Source organism: Pituophis catenifer, unplaced genomic scaffold, assembly GCF_029215685.1.
Source record: "Pituophis catenifer annectens isolate HBS135680 unplaced genomic scaffold, rPitCat1.0.hap2 SCAF_1, whole genome shotgun sequence".
In the NCBI taxonomy this organism is placed as follows: domain Eukaryota; kingdom Metazoa; phylum Chordata; class Lepidosauria; order Squamata; family Colubridae; genus Pituophis; species Pituophis catenifer.
This window is the reverse complement of record NW_027256881.1, coordinates 312,486,055-312,505,550: the sequence shown is the minus strand read 5'-3', so window position 1 is coordinate 312,505,550 and position 19,496 is coordinate 312,486,055. Positions and strand designations below refer to the sequence as shown.

At 40.1% G+C, this 19,496-nt stretch overlaps 1 protein-coding gene across 2 annotated transcripts in view; it reads left to right on the top strand.

The window, feature by feature from the left end:
* BEGAIN (brain enriched guanylate kinase associated) overlaps positions 1-19,496 on the top strand; it is a 174,288-nt gene that overhangs the window by 76,331 nt on the left and 78,461 nt on the right. For both annotated transcript variants that reach the window (XM_070931561.1, XM_070931562.1), the window contains one exon: positions 15,348-15,509. In XM_070931561.1, the coding sequence (XP_070787662.1) occupies positions 15,348-15,509 (162 nt within the window). The remainder of the gene's footprint in view (positions 1-15,347; positions 15,510-19,496) is intronic.

The window sequence follows — 19,496 nt, the reverse complement described above, 5'->3', positions numbered from 1 at the left end:
TTGCCTGCTCTCAAAAGAAAGTATATGTATTCCTATACACATACATACACATATACACATACTATATATATACATACATTCATATATATGTATTCCTATACACATACATATACACAGAATCTGGTTGTTCTGCTTCAGATACCACAAAGCCTCCTCCCAAAAGGTAACAAGGAAAATAGGTCATGAAGAGGATGTGTAGCATCCCAGACAATACTGCATCTCACTTGATAATTCAGTTCTATTTGATGATCTCTCACCAAACGGTTTCCAAGTCAGCTGTGGATCCACATAATAAGCATACCATGCATCTTATAAATAACTGGCTTCCTAATCAGAGTGTCATGAAAAGCTACTGTCAAATACTTCTAGTAATCACTGTATTGTTTTCAAGGTTCTTAAAACAGCATCATTCCTGAATCTTTCCAGGTATTGATGTCAGACTGGCTGATTTGTAATTCTCATTTCTACTGTGGAGGTTCACCACTTTCTGACTACCTGAAGTTTTAATAGCTTTCACCAATTTCTGAGCTGCCACCTTGTAATACTTCCCCCCCCAATTAGAGCATACTGATTTGTCTAAGTTTGCCCAAATGTTTAAAGGCTGAATTGCAATTTGGACTGGAACCTTCAATCCATTTTATTCTTTTGGCTGTTTCTCAATATATCCCCAGTTCAGACAAGGAGAAATGGCTGTCAAACTTAGAAGTCCAGATCCGAGAAACCGAAAGTGTTGCGGTGAGACCGGCTGGAAAAATAGCGGGTTCCAACAAGCTCTGCGAAAATCCAGCTGGACAAACCGCTGTCAGGGGGGTCTTCAGACCAGAACTGTCCTTTAGGATGGTGAAGAAGGAGAGGTGCCTCAGACGACCAAGAGGAACAGGCAAGTTCCTTGAAAGGTTGGAGGCTGCTCTTCAAACCGGCGGCGGGAGTGGTGGCCATTGAAAAATGACCACTCTGAAGCTGGGGCAACCGGACTAAGTTTTTTGTGCAGGAGACAATGGGTGAGTGATTAGCCAACTCACAGGTAAAAAAGAAAAAAATTAACAACTTTAAAAGGTGTCTCGGAGTGGAAATGAGCAGCTAATTGGCACTTGGAAAAGTTAATGGAGAGAGAAGAACAAAGAGGAGGTTAGAGTACCAAAGCCCAAGAAAGAAAATTTCACAACTGGATTTAAAATTGGATTTGAAGAAATTAAAAATAATAAAAATAATAATAAAAAAGAAGAAGTGCAGATCCATGGATAGTTTGTTGTGGCACATACATACACACAAACAAAGAATATTTGCCGTATTCACTTGATCGTAAATATGGCAAACATTTATTGTTGTATATAATTAGGCATTAGGGAGTTGTCCAGTGATCCCAAATTTGATGAGACAAATAGATAGGGTGTGAAATAAAAATGGCTGGTGAAAATCATGGAAGCTTTTGAAGATTAGTCATTTATATAGAGGGCCTGCTTTGATGGCTGAATTTTAACCCTTTTTGAAAACTTAATCAGGACTTATCTTTCTTCATTCCTTTGCTGCTAAATTGCCCCATTTCTGTATCTTCATCCAGTTTCTCTTCTTTCTCTTCGCACCTTTTTCTTTCCCTCATTCCCATCCTATATATTTTTCCTCCTTTTCTGTAGTTTCTGCTAGACTACAGGTTGTATGCACACTTACATATTTCTCTTTGTGAAACTGATTTCTATAGAAGAGAAATATTTCTTGATTTATATAAAAAGAGATTCCTATGTGGGGGTCATTTATCTTATAAGCAATTAATTTTAATCAATACTTATTCAACCTTTATCAATTTTCTTATCCTGCCCTTGATCTTCTTTTGGAGCTAGGCTTCAGACAGACAGACATAAATAAATGCACGTATACAAAGTGTCACATATACATATTTATTGTCAGGGAGATCTCCAAGATTGATTCCTTTGGAGTTGCTAAACCTAATTTGACAAAGGCATCATGTAAGATTTTTATCTATATATTCATATTTATATTCCAATGTATATGCACTGAAACAGATATACAGGAATATAGGATTGCAAAAATGTTCGTTCCTGTTTACTTTCCCTATTACTGGATGGTTTCAGGGTCATTTTCTGAGGTCTTTGGTGAATTCTGGCCACTGGTATTGCTCCTGCCACAGCCTTTTCCACCTCTTAACCAGAGATTTAAGCCTGAGGTCAAAAAGAGGAAAATGTCACTTCAATTAATTAAAAGACGAAAAGTCAAAGACAGTTTAAGCCCAGCAGCTAGAAAACAGTTTACATTGGCTGTCTGTAGCAAGCTACAAGATTAAAGCAATCCCAAATGCTAATAAGAAGAGAAATATCTGTTTGAAAATTTATTAGGAAACATGCCACAGCAAAATGAAAAATGAAGGACTGTAAATTTTAGAGAAAAGTAGTTGGATTCAGTGTATTACCAGAGTATAGCCAGAGTATAGGAACAATCAGCAAACCCATCTAAAATGGCGGTTTAGCCAGTGGTGGGTTGCTACCAGTTCACCCCAGATCGGGTAAACTGGTAGTGGCGGTGGGAGGCTCCGCCCACCCGCTTGGATGTCTCTGCACATGCGCAGAAGCGGTGCGCATGCGCACCCATGAGCAAACCAGTAGCGGCCGAAATTGAAACCCACTACTGGGTTTAGCCTTATAGAAAACTCTGGTTCTTTAGTTACCCTGCATCCCTTCTTGATCCTGGAACATTCTCATGCCATATATTCTGAAACAGGTCTCATCTTCTTTTTTCCTTTTTTGAGGAAGACTCTTAAGACAATAATCTCTTGGTTTTTTAGGCTTCATAAGGGGAGGAGAGTTGTGAATAATTGAGAATTTACCAAAATGTCTTCCCTGGGTTTCATTAATAGAAATAAAGCTATTAGTTTAGAATCATTTATATGTGTCTTCTTATTCAATGTGGATTTCAAAGTCCTTTCTGCCTAAAGTTGCCTGTGAACAGGTCTGGGCACTGTTGTTCAGGCTAAGATACAAAAATACCTTAGTACTCTTGTTGCCTTCAAAATAATTTCCATGCATACTTCTCTTTTCTCTCCCTTCTTCCATTTCACCGGTCAAGGTTGCATTCCATTGCCACTGGAAGCAGTGGAAATTGACAAAGTCTACCTAGAAACAGAAGGTGACCTAATTATTATTTTTTCCTAATATAAACTCCAAATATATCTGAAGATGAACCATTGCATGACTGAGATATAAACACTCTTCATTTTCTTCCATTCAAAAGAGCTGTAAATCAGATTAATCTAATTTGAACAGAAGGCTGGCAAATATCTCTTAACTATTTTCCATCTTTGCAGGTGAGATAAAGAATAAGGTCAGGCAATTAGGCAGAATGAAGCAGGAACTATTAATGGGAGGGATATGTCAGCCTTCCCAGGTAGACCAGACAGGAAACATGACCAAATGAGATAATTCTATTTTATTGTAAGGCTTTATTAATAGAATCTTACAAGTCTGAACATACACATCTCCTGCTGTCTCATTTACAGCCTGAGAAACTAGGAAAGGTCCCTTCTTAGCTTCTTTCTCTGCCCACTATCCTGCAGCAGACTATTTCTCTGTTATCTGACTGTTCCCTAGGCAGTATCTCTTTGCCCCAAGTTCCTTCCTACATACCATTTCAGATCAGAGCTGGCTATATCCTATGAACTACATGGGGCAATCTCCTTAAGCTGGTGTCAGGCCCAAAACCAATAATGACATATAGCAATTCTTCCATGCTGAGGTCTTTATTGTTGTTAGTTGCGAAGTTGTGTCCGACCCATCATGACCCCATGGACAACTTTCCTCCAGGCCTTCCTGTCCTCTACCATCCCTCGGAGTCCATTTAAGCTCACGCCGACTGCTTCAGTGACTCCATCCAGCCACCTCATTCTCTGCCTTCCTCTTCTTCTTTTGCCCTCAATCATTCCCAGCATTAGGCTCTTCTCCAGTGAGTCCTTCCTTGTCATTAAGTGGCCAAAGCAGAGTTATTTATTACTTTACACCTATAGACAAAATCTTGCCAGACAGAATTCTATTATCTGCATTTGCAATATACTCTGTGAACTATTAGGGAGGGGCTGTCTTTACCCTCTTTCTCTCACACTTAAATTGCCCTTTACTCCTCTGGATAGCACCCCCTCCCTCCTGGGAATCCCTCTCCTCACTGCATTCCATCCCAGCTGGCTTGCCATGTTTATTTGAACAGCCACAGGCTGATCTATATTGGGATTCCTGTATGTAGGAAAATGGCCAAGGCATTCAAGCAACAAATGTCTTGGAACAGTCCTATTTATTGCTGATTTCCTCTGGGCAGCAAGATATATTATTTATGAACTGCTTTTTCTTCATTCCCTATCTATGTACTGTGTTTGATAATCAACTAGCTACAGTATGATCAAGTATAGGAGATACCACGATGAATATCTAATGCTCATTAATACATACAGCATTTTTCTAAACAATCGCCTTTTGTTGTTTGATGCCATCTAATGCTGGAGTAGCCATATTTATGCATGCAAGATTTGCATCCACCACGACAGCAATTATTTTCAGGCATTTCCCCAAATTGAAAATGTCTTCTGCCAAGTGGCTCACTTAGTCTTTAACACACCACTGGAAATTCCTTTAGCTCTCCCTGGCCTTTTAACAAAGATTTTATGCTTTAAAACTTTAAATATTCAGGCTACTGCTGCTGCTATTGCTATAGATTAATCATATTTCCTGCTTTATAAAGCACAGTTTTCTTCCTGAAGAAGTCTTTGAAGATTTCAAGGCTAGTCTGGTCTAAATGTGGTTTAGAGACAAAAAAAAAAAAAAAACCATACAAGAAAGGAAAGTAGGGACATTGTTCATTATCAGCAGGAATTTCATAGAGTTGAGGAAAGGCACAGTGAACATCTGATCATTTTCTCACTGGGGTACAATGCAACACCAGGTAGAAGGGCAGGGTCACCTACACACTTCAAGCAATCCTTACTCTTTGGCCGGTGTGTTCTATCTTTTCCATCAGTTCAGAATTACTTTGAACTCTTATTGTGTTAGGATCGTTTTTATCTACTGTTCCTTTTATAAAAGCTAAAGACTGGATATTGCTTATTCTAAGCAGAAGTTGGCAGTTTCAAGACAACACCCAAGTCCCAAATTTGGCCCAACGGTTTTTATTGCTTGTTTTAATACCTTTTAAAAATTAACATTCACACTCCATTCAAAGTTACTTTTTATATGTATCTTTATATAGTAGTGATTAAAAAATACTGTGTCTCAATTTTTTTTAAAAAAAAAATCCTGATCCTGTTTACGCACTCACAAATTTAAAGGTAGAGTGAGATCAGAAATGAATTATGGTCATGCAAAAATCTTGGGGGTACATCCAGGCAAGAACCTGTTTCATTGTTGTTGCAAAACAATTAAGAAATATCTATTAGTACATCTAGATCTATCAGCCTGTTGCCTTCCCAGATGGTCATTGGAAATCAGAAGATTAGAGTCTCTTGGAAATAGTTATACCTTCTCATTTAGGGCTGAGGAGATGGCAGGGGAGGGAGAGTAGAAACTACTGTTTCCATTGCATTTCTACCTGGCCCTAAGAGAAAACACAGAACGTAATATGATACTGGTTTGCCATCAATAACCTCATTTTCTTGGACAATGAGGTCATTGTTGGCTTACCTTTCAGAGTTTTGACATCTGTGCTCTGTCACAGCACTGATATTGCATGAAATTCAGGGGATGATAAATAGCTAGGGAAATGTTTTGTTGTCTCTGTATGCCAGCTCCATATGTAGGGTCTGTTCCTTCTATAAAATATTTATGTAGCATAAGTGCCCTTGGAATTCTGGCACATGGTTATTTCATTAAAAAATGACCAATCCTGCAAAAATCCCAAGACTGATGATTTGGGAATAGACATAGAATCATGCAGTGGAATGGGGTCAGTGGACCATCAAGTTCATACCTCCTATCAGTGAAAGATCCATCACCCCCAACCTTTGTTTGAACACTACCAAACAAGGGGTGTTACCACCCAATCCCACAAGTAGTTCTTCTGTTGAATTGTTTTTCTGTGACATTCAGTCCAAATCTACCTTCCTTTAATTTAAGATTGTTACGGTATATCATATTCTGAACTTTGATATGAGAGAGAACATGTCTTGACTTTCTGTGAAACTTCAGATACTTGCCAAGTACTTTCGTATCTATCCCCACCCAATTTTTTTTCTCCGCTGTATAAATCCTTTTTTTTACTTCCAGAATGAGAAGGAAGGCAATAATTCATTTACGTATGAACATTCTTCTTGCTGTGCTGCTCTCAAGAATAATCTGACCCTAAGTCTTCATGAATAGTGAGTGAAATAGCCTGCTGAATGTAATGCAGCAAATTATTTCACAATAAATTCCATTCATGATGATTTTATTCATTTCAAAACCAGTCCATGAAGCTGGAATGCAATTTAATGGCAGCAGTTTGTTCTTTGTACTTGGCAGCATTTAATAAGTGGTAAGTGAATCATGATATCCACACATAATACAAATGTTCTGGTTTTTTTTCTTTATAAAGGTCATCAAAATAGCAACTTATTTCCAGAATTAGGGGAACCCATTAGTGATTTCTTGTTCAGTCTCTTTAGGAGATATATGGTACTATAATTTCAAAGAATTGATCACCGGGTTGCCTCACCTGATTGGGCATTGAGATATTCCTGAAACTTAAATGTATGTTGGATCTAGAAATTTGCAAACTGAATACTGTACTGAAAATAATTGTTTCCAATACAATTTCATTCGTTCATCTCTAATATTTCCTTGTGAACATTGAGTATTTTGCTCAAACATTATGTGTATTAAAGATAGTTATTTGGTGTGGGTTATTCTGCATGGAGCTGTCCCTAGTCCTGAAAAAGAATGCATGTACATGACAAATTCAAGACATCTGAATGCTTGAAAGTAACTGTTCAGAATGAGGTGGGTTTTTTTTAGAGTTATAACAATTCTGCTTTTGATGCTAAACAGTGAATGCCATTCTAGAGATTCTAATTTAATGTATATTAAAATGTAGGTGGTTTCTAGCTTCCACAAAAGATCTATTGAATCTGAATTTCTACCTTTTTGTTGCAAAATATTATTTACGTAAGTCATAACTGTTTTCTTTGCTTTTTCTTTCTTTCAATATGTTGAGATCAAAATACCAGAGTCAATTTTTAAATGAATCATGTATCAATTGTGTATCAATGAATACATAAGAAAATATAGCAATGAACAGTTCTGCAAATGTGTATAAAATGCAAATATGTATGCATTCCAAATTGAAACATTTAGAGTGACCTATAAATTTATTGGGTTGTTAGATCAGAATATGGACCAAAAGTTCATTTAACCCATCTAAATTAGATGTGGTGTTGATCAACTACTTATATGTCTTTAAAAGAGAACTAGGAGCTATTATGGCCAATACTCTTTGTGTGTGTGTGTGTGTGTGTGTGTGTGTGTGTGTGTGTTTCTTTTTCGTAGGTTTTATGTGTATTTCTCTTTAGCCAGGTTCTACCTATGTAAACCAAGGTATTATGCAGCCCTAGTTCAGTGAAATCACAATTCACTAGTCTCTGGGCTTTTTTCTTCTGGCAGCCAGCAGAAAAAGGGCAGAAAAAGGGCAGAAAAGGGTCTGCTGGCTGCCAGAAGAAAAAAAGCCCAGAAACTAGTAAATTGTGATTTAACTGAACTAGGGCTGCATAATATCTTGGTTTACGTAGGTAGAACCTGGCTAAAGAGAAATACATACATACATACATGCATGCATACATATATCCTTGTCATTGAAAGCTTTATCAGCAATATTAAGAATTAATATTGAAAGGTCAGCAGTTCAGTGGTTTGAATCCCTAGTGCTTTGTAACGAAGTGAGCTCCCGTTACTTGTCCCAGTTTCTGCCAACCTACCAGTTCGAAAGCAGGTAAAAAATGCAAGTAGAAAAATAGGGACAACCTTTGGTGAGAAGGTAACAGTGTTCCATGTGGCTTTGCCATTTAATCATGCTGGCCACATGACCACGGAGACGTCTTCGGACAGCGCTGGCTCTTCAGCTTTGTAACGGAGATGAGCACCGCCCCCTAGAGTCGGGAGCAGCTAGAACGTATGTGCAAGGAGGACCTTTACCTTTACCTTTTAAAATAAATAAAAGGAAAAGGAAAGAGGGAAATAAAAGAAAAAGTGCAATAAGAAAAAAAGATTTTTAAAAAAGGAGAAAGATATAAAGTACAAAGATCTAAAGTGGCTTCCAATAATTCTTTACAGCAATTAAGTACAATTATATTTTAACCTCTTTCTCTAAAGTCGCACCATAACTCTCTTCTTTCTATAATTATCCTGTGTAATTATCAAAACCATAAATCACAAGTTCATTTTTACACAAAAAGTCCATAAGGAGTTTCCAGTCACCAGTAAATGTATTGTCCTGTCTTTAATCAAAGAAGTCAGTTTGTCCATCTCAGCAAATTCTGTCAGTTTTACCAACTGTTCCTTCATAGTGGGTGATGATCATTTTTTTTCCCATCTCTGTGCATATAGTAATCTTGTTTCTGTGATTATATATATTAAAATAATCCTTCATGGCTCAATGAAGCATAGTTCTATTGCACAGGTTCAACTGGGAAAGTTCATTGTGATTTTGAAAAGACCTCAGCTGCTAGATTGAGAACTGCTCACTTTAAATTAAAACTACAAGCAGTCCCACAAATTGTGTTACTGTTGAAACTGCTAACATGAAATAGTAATTCCATCCAAAAAAGGAGGGGGAAAGGAAAACCTTGACTAAGTTTCATAATTATTCTCATTCTTTGGCTCTCTTAATGCTCATCTGCCATGCACAGCAATATCATCTCATCTACTTGCCAAAGCAAAAAGGCTCTCCCAATAGGGAGATGATGACTTCATTTCTGCTGCTCTGAATTATGTTCCCTGGTGTTTCCCGTCCACTGCACCACAAGTCAAATGTGCTTGGCTTGTTCCACTTACTGCAGAGATTTTGCAAAAAAGAAAACAATAATTGCTAGCAACTTGAGCTATTTCCATCCAGGGATCAAAGCTAATGAGATGCCAATATTTTTAGAAGTAGAGATGGGCAGACTATCCCCCCTTAGCCACATAAACTAATCTTTTAGTTGAGTGAGAGAACCTATTTCTTAACTAGCTGTCACCCAATATCCAATGTCAAATATCAGATACAACAACTTTGAGGCAACAAATAAATCCCATAAGATAAACAGGAGGTAATGGGTGTTGCCATGAGCCTAATATTTAATCATGGGGCATTTCCCTCAAATAGGGTTGTTCTGGTGTTCAGAAATAGAACTGATTTTGAACAAGCTATTTTGCTTGAAGTTAATTATTCCAAAAAAATTGAAGTGCAATCCAATCTTTAATATTGCCCATTCAAGGGTCACAGTTTTCCATAATGGAACATTTTCACATCCCTAAACAGGTGCACCAGAAGTCTCTCTGTGAAGCTACTTATGAGTATGGGTAAATCTCCTTTCTAGTCCAGTCACATGAACCAGTGAGAAATTCTAGGAATAGTGAAAGGTACTCCAGAAGTTATAATCATTACCTCTGGTTAATTGAACACTGGTTTACTCAATTAATGCAATTAACTGAGTTCACATTATGCATATATACCATGGGCTGGGTTTGGAAAACATATTTGACTAAAATGGATTACTTGGTAGAAGAACAGGCATTCTAGTCATGCCTTTGGCACAAAGCCACTTCAGTGACCTTGGACTGGTCACTTTCTTTCAGCCCTAGAAAGGAGGCAATGGCAAACCTCCTCTAAAAACTCTTACCAAAAAACCTACAGTAACCTGTCCAGGTAGTCTCCAAGAATCAGACATGAATGAGTAGAAGAAGACAAAATGTCTTTTTTTGTTCAGTCTGTCTTACAAATACAGGCAGAGAGAAATGGGTGTTTGAAGAGGTAGATAAACAGCATTTCCTTCTTTTGACCTTCTCCCAACCATCAGCTGATTTTTTTTTTAAGGCAGTGGTTACATTCTGTCATAACAATGCTTATAAAAGTAAAATTATTTGAAAATGTTACAGGTAAAAGCTTTACCCTTCTCTTCCTTCCCCCAAACATACGCCATTGAACACCGATTACACTTAGTTGTTATCAAATGCTGCTTGATTCAAGGAAAGAAAGAAAAAACACAGATCCATTGAACAGAGTGAATGGAAATCTAACTTGGAGCCAATCCACAATAAAGTATTTTGTTTTAAATCCCATTTGTATGTATGAAGCAATCAACTGCCATATTGGTAATTTAGCTTTTGTGCAGTAAAATCCCATACACATTTACTCAAAAGGAAATCTTAAGTTCATTGGCATGTGCTACAATGTCTATTTTAACTAGCAATTATTTTCTAAGGCCGTAATGTTGGATTTAGTTTTATTCAGTGAATCAGTCCAATAAAAGCATGGTTAATGGTATAGAGTATTGTGTGAACTAATCCAATTGTGGCTTAGCCAACCAATTATGGTTAAGTAAAGCATGACATAATAGCAATAGATTTATATACCACTTCACAGTGCTTTATAGCAATCTCTAAGCGCTTTAAGGGTCAGCATATTGCCCCACAAAATCTGGGTCCTCATTTTACCCACCCTGGAAGAATGGAAGACCGAGTCAGCTTTGAGCCTGGTGGGACTCGGAGTGCCGAATTGCTGGCAGTCGGCAATCAGCAGAAGTAGCCTACAGTACTGCATGCTAACCACTGTGCCACCACGGCTCCTAATGCAATGTATAAATTTAATTATAGGCTTTGGGAAGCAATTGTTCCCAATCTTGCTTCTTCCAACTGTGGAACACATTCAACGTTATCAGCTGGATTCTAATTTCCAAGAAATGATGTGATTTTGGCTGTGAAACAATTTCATTTACCATTTCTGGCAATAATAACCTTGGGGTGAAAACTGGATTTATAATGAAATGTGAAACACTGTTTTTCAGGGATAGTGCTGTTTACAGTTTGAACCTCTCTCTATCGGAAAGAAGGAGAAGGGAATCGGGGGTGTTTTTATGAAATCCAGTTTTCCTTTCCAAATGTTAAAACAGCTAAGGTTGGCATTAGACAAGGTCTGCAGTGTTTAGTGGATAGTGCTTTTTTTTAATGCTATTTATATCATAAAAGACCCAGTTTTAGTACAGAACAGAATGTTACTCAGATATACAGAAATCTGTGCAATTAAAAAAGCTGATTCTTACAAAAATAATGTTGTGTACAGGTAGTCCTTGACTTACAATGGTTCATTTACAATGGCACTGAAAAAAGTGACTTATGCCCGTTTTTGACAGCTACAACTTTTGTAGCACCTCCGTGGTCACATGATCAAAATAGAGGTGCTTGGCATCTGGTTCATCCTTATGACCATTGCTGTCATGTGATCATTTTTTGTAACTTTCTGACAAGCAGAGTCAATGGAGAAGCCAGATTCATTTAACAACCAGGTTGACTTACCCATTGCTGAGATTGACTTAACAACTGTGGCAAGAAAGGTTGTAAAATGGAGCAAAACTCACTTAACAAATGTCTCGACAACAGAAATTTTGGGCTCAATTGTTGTCGTAAGTCGAGGACTACCTGTAGTTGTTTGGCATGTAAAATAATACGGGAGTTACACAGTTACAACCTTGCTGCTATGTAATTCAAATGGAGTTACATCTTGCTCATTATCTGATTTCATTGTATATGTTTTTATTCAAATTGCATTGTTTAATGTAGTTTATTGTAAATTACACAGACCTTCAGCTATTGGGTCATTTTAAATATTTAATAAAAATAGAATGAATGAAACTGAATGATAGGAGTTTTGAGTCCAGCAAAACCAAAACATTTGTTCACCCAATGCACTTATTTAAGATTGTAGAAGAGAGAGTAATGGCCACTAACTTAGAAAGTTCAAAAGAGAATTACGCATACTAATTGAAGTTTCAATGGCTATTAGTTTTTCTTTGCATTCCTGTCATTCAGAGGTGGGCTTCTGGGGATTCAGCAGGGTTCATGCGATCCTCTAGCCAAGGATCTCTGGGGTTCAGGGGAAGCTGTTTTCGCCCTTCCGGAGGCTCGAGAAAAGCCTCTGGAGCCTGGGAAGGGCAAAAAACGGGCCTCCCGGAAGTTCCGGAAGTCTGGAAATGGGCCTGTTTCCAGCCTCCGGAGGCCTCCAGACTCTGGGGGAAGCAGTTTTCATCCTCCCGGAGGCTCGGAGAAAGCCTCCGAGCCTGGGGAGGGCGAAAAGCGCCCCCCCCCGGCCGTGGTACAGGCGGCCAACTAGGCCACACCCACCATGGCCACGCCCACCCAGCAACGGGGCAGCGAACCTGTTGCTTAAGGATCTGAAGCCAATCCCTGTTGTCACTGATGAAAAACAGTGAGAAGGAACTACTGTGCTATTGTCCTACTTACTTGACTCCTTTTAGGCATCTGCTTTTCAGCTGCTGCTGAAAAGACAGGGCTCACCTGAACACTAAACTAACCCCCAGTGCTCTTATATTTGAGGACTTTTAATACAAAGAAGCCTTAATAATAAACTTTATAGGCGTAATACTATTTCTATTTATGGGCTGGGGTATGGGGTATGAGCAAATACCTAGAATATGTAAAACCACTGTTGTCAAAGACATACAATTTGTCATTCAACATTTCTAAGTTGTTCATGTACTTTCTCACAAATAATTGTATTATGCATTCATAGATTCAGCCTGCAGGCTTCACCCAGAACTGACATAACATACTTCAGTGCACACAGTTCAATTTACAAAAGGGATATATAGAAAAGATTCTGTTTCTATGTACCGTTTTTTGGTTCGGAGTGATTTCTCTCCCCCCCTCCAAATCATATTTTGTAATTATAAATAGTTTTTATTAAAATAATACATTCTAGTTTGAACACATTATGAACTACATTATTTTAATAACTGTAACTGAGCTAATTCATTCAGTGTTTGTAAGACACTTTACCAAAAATGTACTAAGAGTTACCACATTCTCTTAGAAATATGTCCTTAAATCCTTTTCTTCCCTATCCTATCCTATTATTGAATTCCATTAACAGAAAGGTTTGTTAGTATCCTGGTGTAGGTAATTCTTAATTTACAACAGTTTGTTTAGTGACCGTTCAAAGATACAACGGCACTGAAAAAAGTGACTTGTGTCCATTTTTCACACATGACCACTGTAGCATCTCCATGGTCACGTGATCAAAATTCAGAGGCTTGCAACTGAATCATATTTATGATGGTTGCAGTGTCCCAGAATCCTGTGAATCACCTTTTGCAACCCTTTGACAAGCAAAGTCAATGGGGAAGCCAGATTCATCTAGCAACCCTGTTTGTCGAACCTGAAAGTTGACGTGTGTAGCCATTTCAGTTAGCCCTATATTATACTCATTTATTCCTTCTCTTTCTCTTTACTTATGTAAGAGAGGTTTTTCGGGCTCGCCACATTCTTAAGGTTGGGAGGAGGGAATAGATCAGTGGTGGGTTGCTAATAGTTCGCGAACCGGTAGCAATGGCAGCGGGAAGCTCTGCCCACCCGCCCGGACGTCTCTGCGCATGTGTAGAAGCGGCGCATACACGCACCCACGAGCAAATTGGTAGCGAACAAAATTGAAACCCACTACTGGAATAGATAGTGAGGATTGTTTTGGCTAGGTGACTTTCTTTCCCATGGGAACAGAGGCTATCCTTGCTGAGAGCTGGAGGTAGAGTTTGAAGACATCAGGCAATGTTGATTTTGCTTTCATTGGGGAATGTGACTTGTGGGATGTTTCCAATTTACAATATTATGTGGTGTAATTCTGGTTTGTGTCAGATCCGGAATTATAACAGACTTTTCCAGTTTGATGTCTTCCTAAATAAAAGAAATTAGGGGACTGGAGGCTAAAATATATGAAGAACGGTTGCAGGAACTGAGTATGTCTAGTTTAATGAAGAGAAGGACTAGGGGAGACATGATAGCAGTGTTCCAATATCTCAGGGATTGCCACAAAGAAGAGGGAGTCAAACTATTCTCCAAAGCACCTGAGGGTAAAACAAGAAGCAATGGGTGGAAACTAATCAAGGAGAGAAGCAACTTAGAACTAAGGAGAAATTTCCTGACAGTTAGAACAATTAATCAGTGGAACAACTTGCCTGCAGAAGTTGTGAATGCCCCAACACTGGAAATTTTTAAGAAGATGTTGAATAACCATTTGTCTGAAGCGGTGTAGGGTTTCCTGCCTGGGCAGGGGGGTGGACTAGAAGACCTCCAAATCCCTTCCAACTCTGTTATTCTACTCTATTCTAAATTTGTTTTGGGAGATGGACTTTGCATATTTCTTTTTTGAATGGGTTTTATCACTTGGAAACCTGACACCGTTAGTAACTTAACAACTGCAGTGACTCACTTAACAACTATGGTAAGAAAGATCATAAAATGACTTAACAACTGTCTCGCTTAGCAGCAGAAATTTTGGGCTCAATTGTAGCCGTAAGTTGAAGACTACTTGTACCATATATAAAAGTGAGACAATTTTTTGGTTTCCTTTTCACTTACCTAAAAAAAAAAAAAAAAAAAAAGTGGAGAGGTTAAAAAGAGGGATTGGATGATTCTTTATAGCAGCATAGGAAATAAAGAATGTTCCAAAAGTAGATAATCTCTCCCACTTTCTATTATTCCTCACAATCCTAAGTAGCATGGAGCTACTATTTATTTGTTTACAAGATTCATAAGGCTGCCAAACTCAGCATGACTAGATGGCATATAAAATAAAGGCAAATAGGAAACCAACAAGTTCCCAAACCCATACAACATTAAACATCTACACATCTATATATAAATACAGAATACAAAACATAAAATAGTGACCAAGCAATAAAACAGAACAACCAGTACTAATAACCAATGGACTATGGTATCCAATTGGTGGATTTGCCTTTGAAATCTTGAAATCTTGAACTCTGAACCCATAGCAGGAACTTCTACTTGGCCCCATCATTTTTGTTTGATTTGTGCAAAAGATCTTAGTTCCATGTATTTATATCTCCAATTAATAGTTCTCAGTTAAAAGGCTAATTCACTAGAAATCTAACGCTCACACACTGGAGAATTATACTGTAGGTAGTCATAGTAAACCAAAACATTGGTAATGATTTTCATTTTCTGAAATTTTGCTCCAGAGAATGACAGCTCTAATTGAATACCAAGGAATAAGAATAAACTTCTAATATTTGTTACATTATGTAAATTGTATAATTCATGTCTGTCACTAGGCTGTCTGTAAGGGGTGTTAATCTGTTGCACTCTTTGTCTTTCTAGCACGTTACAGGAACAGAAGGGGGAACTCTGTAAGCGTCTTTCTTACACAACTCACAAACTGGAAATGCTTGAAACTGAATTTGATTCTACACGTCAATATCTTGAAGTAGAACTGAGACGCGCTCAGGAAGAACTAGAAAAAGTGACCGAAAAACTGAGACGGTTTGTGTCTGAATTCATTGACATTACAAAAAAAAAATTGCACGTATTATTTTCGTGAAATATCAGAAATGTGAAGAATGTTGACACTCATTAAAAATTAGAAAGGAATTCAATGTTGGCATTAATTAAATCTCAGCACTGAACTAATAAAATGATCAAAGGATTGCCGCACCTTCCCTATGATGAAAAGTTACAACATTTAAAATTGTGGGGAGGTGGAACAAGTAAGGTGAGATAGAATCAAGATATGAAAACTTATTCATGAGATAGAGCGATTAAATAGGGATTCTTTTTCTCTTTCTTTTCTCTCTAATAATGTTGGATCTTAGAGTCATCGCACAAAGCTAATTGATAAGGAATTCTACATAGACAAAAGGAAGTTATTTTTTCCTTTCTAGGCTGTGGATTATTGGTTGACCACTAATAGAACTAAATGCAGGACTAAAAAGATCTTGCATCTGATCCTGCTCTTCTTATTCCTCAATAAACAATTAAAGATGGTCCTTTTTTCACCATTTGCCATGGTGAATGAATGATTGAATATCAGAAGTAAGAAGTAGGTATAATGTTTCAATTATTTGTTTCAGATTAACAACATGGTTGTATGTACTCTATGTGTGTAAAGGAATGAGACTGTTGGGTGCTAAAGATCAGGACCACACATGAAGTTCCAATTAAGTTGATTTATTGCTAAACATGCCTGTGCAAAGGAATCTACTCAATTAATGGTTAGCAGTATTTTGACTTTAGATAAAGGTCAATGGAATTCAAGAAGAAATGGACTTAGTCCATTTATGGCTACATAGAGACTCTAGTCTGATTCCTCTTTTGACTCTGCCTCCAAGTTCTGCCTCTCCTTCTCCTGCAAAGTCTCACTGAATTCAATAAAATTTACTTCCAATTCTAGTTGCAACTTTGCTGGTTTTATTTAATTTATTGATTTTTTGATTTATTTATACTTGTATGCTGACCATCTCACCAGAGGCAACTCTAGATGGCTTACAGATATTCAATTAAAATGCACTATAAAACATTAAAACAATAAATACATTGAAAATTCAACTAAAATAACCGAAAATCTGAGACGGTTATGGAGAGAAAGAGAGCAAAGTATGCACTGGGAGGAGGTGGGTTTTTGTCTACTCCATTAGCCTCTTTATCTACTCCATTGGCCACTTCCAAACTGCCAGATTCCCATTGGGTCTCAGGCTAGTCTTCATGATTTTTCAGAAGGCCAAAAGGGTGGATGAGGTTCTCATCTCCAGGGGATGATGTTCCAAAGGACAGGAACCAAAATTCTATCACGGATGGAATCCACAGCATAGCCCTTCTACCCGCATCAGCAGAGCGGGTTAACTCCAGCAGGGTTAGTTTAGTTTAGTTTAGTTTATTTGATTTGTATACCGCCCTACTCCCGAAGGACTCAGGGCGGTGAACAGCCAAACAATAAAATACATAAATATAAAAATTTAAAAACCAGATAAAATCAAATTAAATCATTTTGGCCCAGACAAATTAAAACACCCCAATAATTTAAAAACAGATTTAAAATTTACATATTAAAAGAAGGAGGAGATTAGGCCAAGCCCGCTTCATGGAATAAAAAAGTCTTCACAGCGCGGCGGAAGGTGCGCAGATCCGGGATCCTCCGTATCTCTGGGGGGAGCTCATTCCAGATGGTAGGTGCCCCCACAGAGAAGGCTCTCCCCCTAGGGGTCGCCAGCCGACACTGTTTGGCTGACGGCACCCGGAGGAGTCCCTCTCTATGAGAGCATACTGGCCGGTGGGAGGCTATTGGTGGTAGTAGGCGGTCCCGTAGATAACCAGGTCCTAAGCCATGGACCACTTTAAAGGTGGTAACCAAAACCTTGAAGCGCACCCGGAAGACCACCGGGAGCCAGTGCAGCTCGCGCAGGAGAGGTGTCACATGGGAGCGCCATGTCGCTCCCATTACCACCCGCACGGCCACACTCTGCGCCAGTTGGAGCCTCCGGGTGCTCCTCAAGGGGAGCCCCATGTAGAGAGCATTACAATAGTCCAGGCGGGAGGTGACGAGGGCATGAGTGACCGTGCGTAACGAGTCCCGATCCAGAAAGGGACGCAACTGGCGAATCAGGCGAACCTGATAAAAAATCCTCCCGGTCATGGCCGTCAAGTGCTCTTCTAAAGACAGCCGTGAATCCAGGAGGACGCCCAAGTTGCAAGCCCTCTCCGTGGGGGCCAGTGATTCACCCCCAATAGTCAGTGATGGCGTCAACTGACTATATAGGGACATCGGAAACCACAGCCACTTGGTCTTGGATGGGTTGACCCTGAGCCTGTTCCTCCCCATCCAGATCCGTACGGCCTCCAGGCACCGGGACATCACTTCAAGGGCATTGTTGGGGTGATCCGGGGTGGAGATGTAGAGCTGGGTGTCATCAGCGTACTGATGGTACTCCACCCCGAAACCACGGATGATCTCGCCCAGCAGCTTCACATAAATGTTGAACAGGAGAGGCGAGAGGACCGACCCTTGTGGCACCCCACGTATGAGGGGCCTCGGGGTCGACCTCTGTCCCCCTGTCAACACAGACTGCGACCAGTCAGAGAGGAAGGAGGAGAACCACCGCAACACCATGCCTCCCACCCATAACTCTTCCAACCGGTGCAGCATGATACCATGGTCGATGGTATCAAAAGCCACTGAGAGATCTAACAGGACCAGGACAGAGGAGCACCCCCTGTCCCGAGCCCTCCAGAGATCATCAACCAACGTGACCAATGCCGTTTCCGTGCTGTATCCGGGCCTGAAGCCCGACTGGAACGGATCCAGATACGTCGTTTCATCCAGGTGCTGGGGGAGCTGTTGCGCGACCACACTCTCAACAACCTTCGCCACATAACGAAGGTTGGAGACCGGACGATAATTTACCAACATTGCCGGGTCCAGGGAAGGCTTCTTGAGGAGAGGCCTCACCACCGCCTCTTTCAAGGCGGCAGGAAAGACACCCTCACCCAACGAAGCATTTATAATCCCCTGGAACCAGCCTCGTGTCACCTCCCGAGAAGCCAGCACTAACCAGGAGGGACACGGGTCCAATAAACAAGTGGTCGCGTTCAGTCTACCCAGAATCCTGTCCACGTCCTCAGGGGTCACAGGATCAAACTCATCCCAGATAACATTCTCAAGACCTGCCCCGGTCCCTCCCCCTGAGACTACCCAGTCGGAGTCCAGATCTTCCCGAATCTGAGTGATTTTGTCATACAGATATTGAACAAAATCCTCGGCCCTACCCTCCAAGGGGTCCTCCCGCACTTCCTGGTGGAGTAGGGAGCGGGTCACCCTAAACAGGGCGGCCGGGCGATTATCTGATGACGCAATAAGAGCAGCAAAATAGCTACATTTCGCTGCTTTTATCGCCACTAGGTAATTCCTAATATGAGATCTTACCAGTGTCCGGTCAGATTCAGAACGGCTGGCCCTCCAACTATTCTCTAGGCATCTTTTCTGGCGCTTCAACTCCCTCAGCTCCTCAGTGAACCAAAGAGCTAAATGAGATCGGCGCCGGGTCAGAGGCCCGGGCATGACCTGGTCCAGAGCTCCAGCGGCCGCCCTATCCCAGGCGGCCACTAGGTCTCCAGTCGAGGTGTGTGCCAGAGCCTCAGGGAATGGCCCAAGCCCCATCTGGAACCTATCAGGTTCCATCAGGCGCCTGGGGCGGAACCATTTTACCGGCTCCGCCTCCTTGCGGCGGGGTGCAGCGGTTCGAAGGTCGAGACGAAGGAGAGAGTGATCAGACCATGACAAGGGCTCGGTGACTATATCCCCTATCTCGAGATCACTCAACCACTGTCCAGAGACAAAAACCAGATCCAGCGTGTTTCCCCCTGTATGGGTAGGGCATGAATTAACTGGGTCAGGTCCATAGCTGTCATGGAAGCCATGAACTCCCGAGCCACCTCAGATGCCTCGCCCACGGACGGTAGGTTGAAATCCCCCATGAC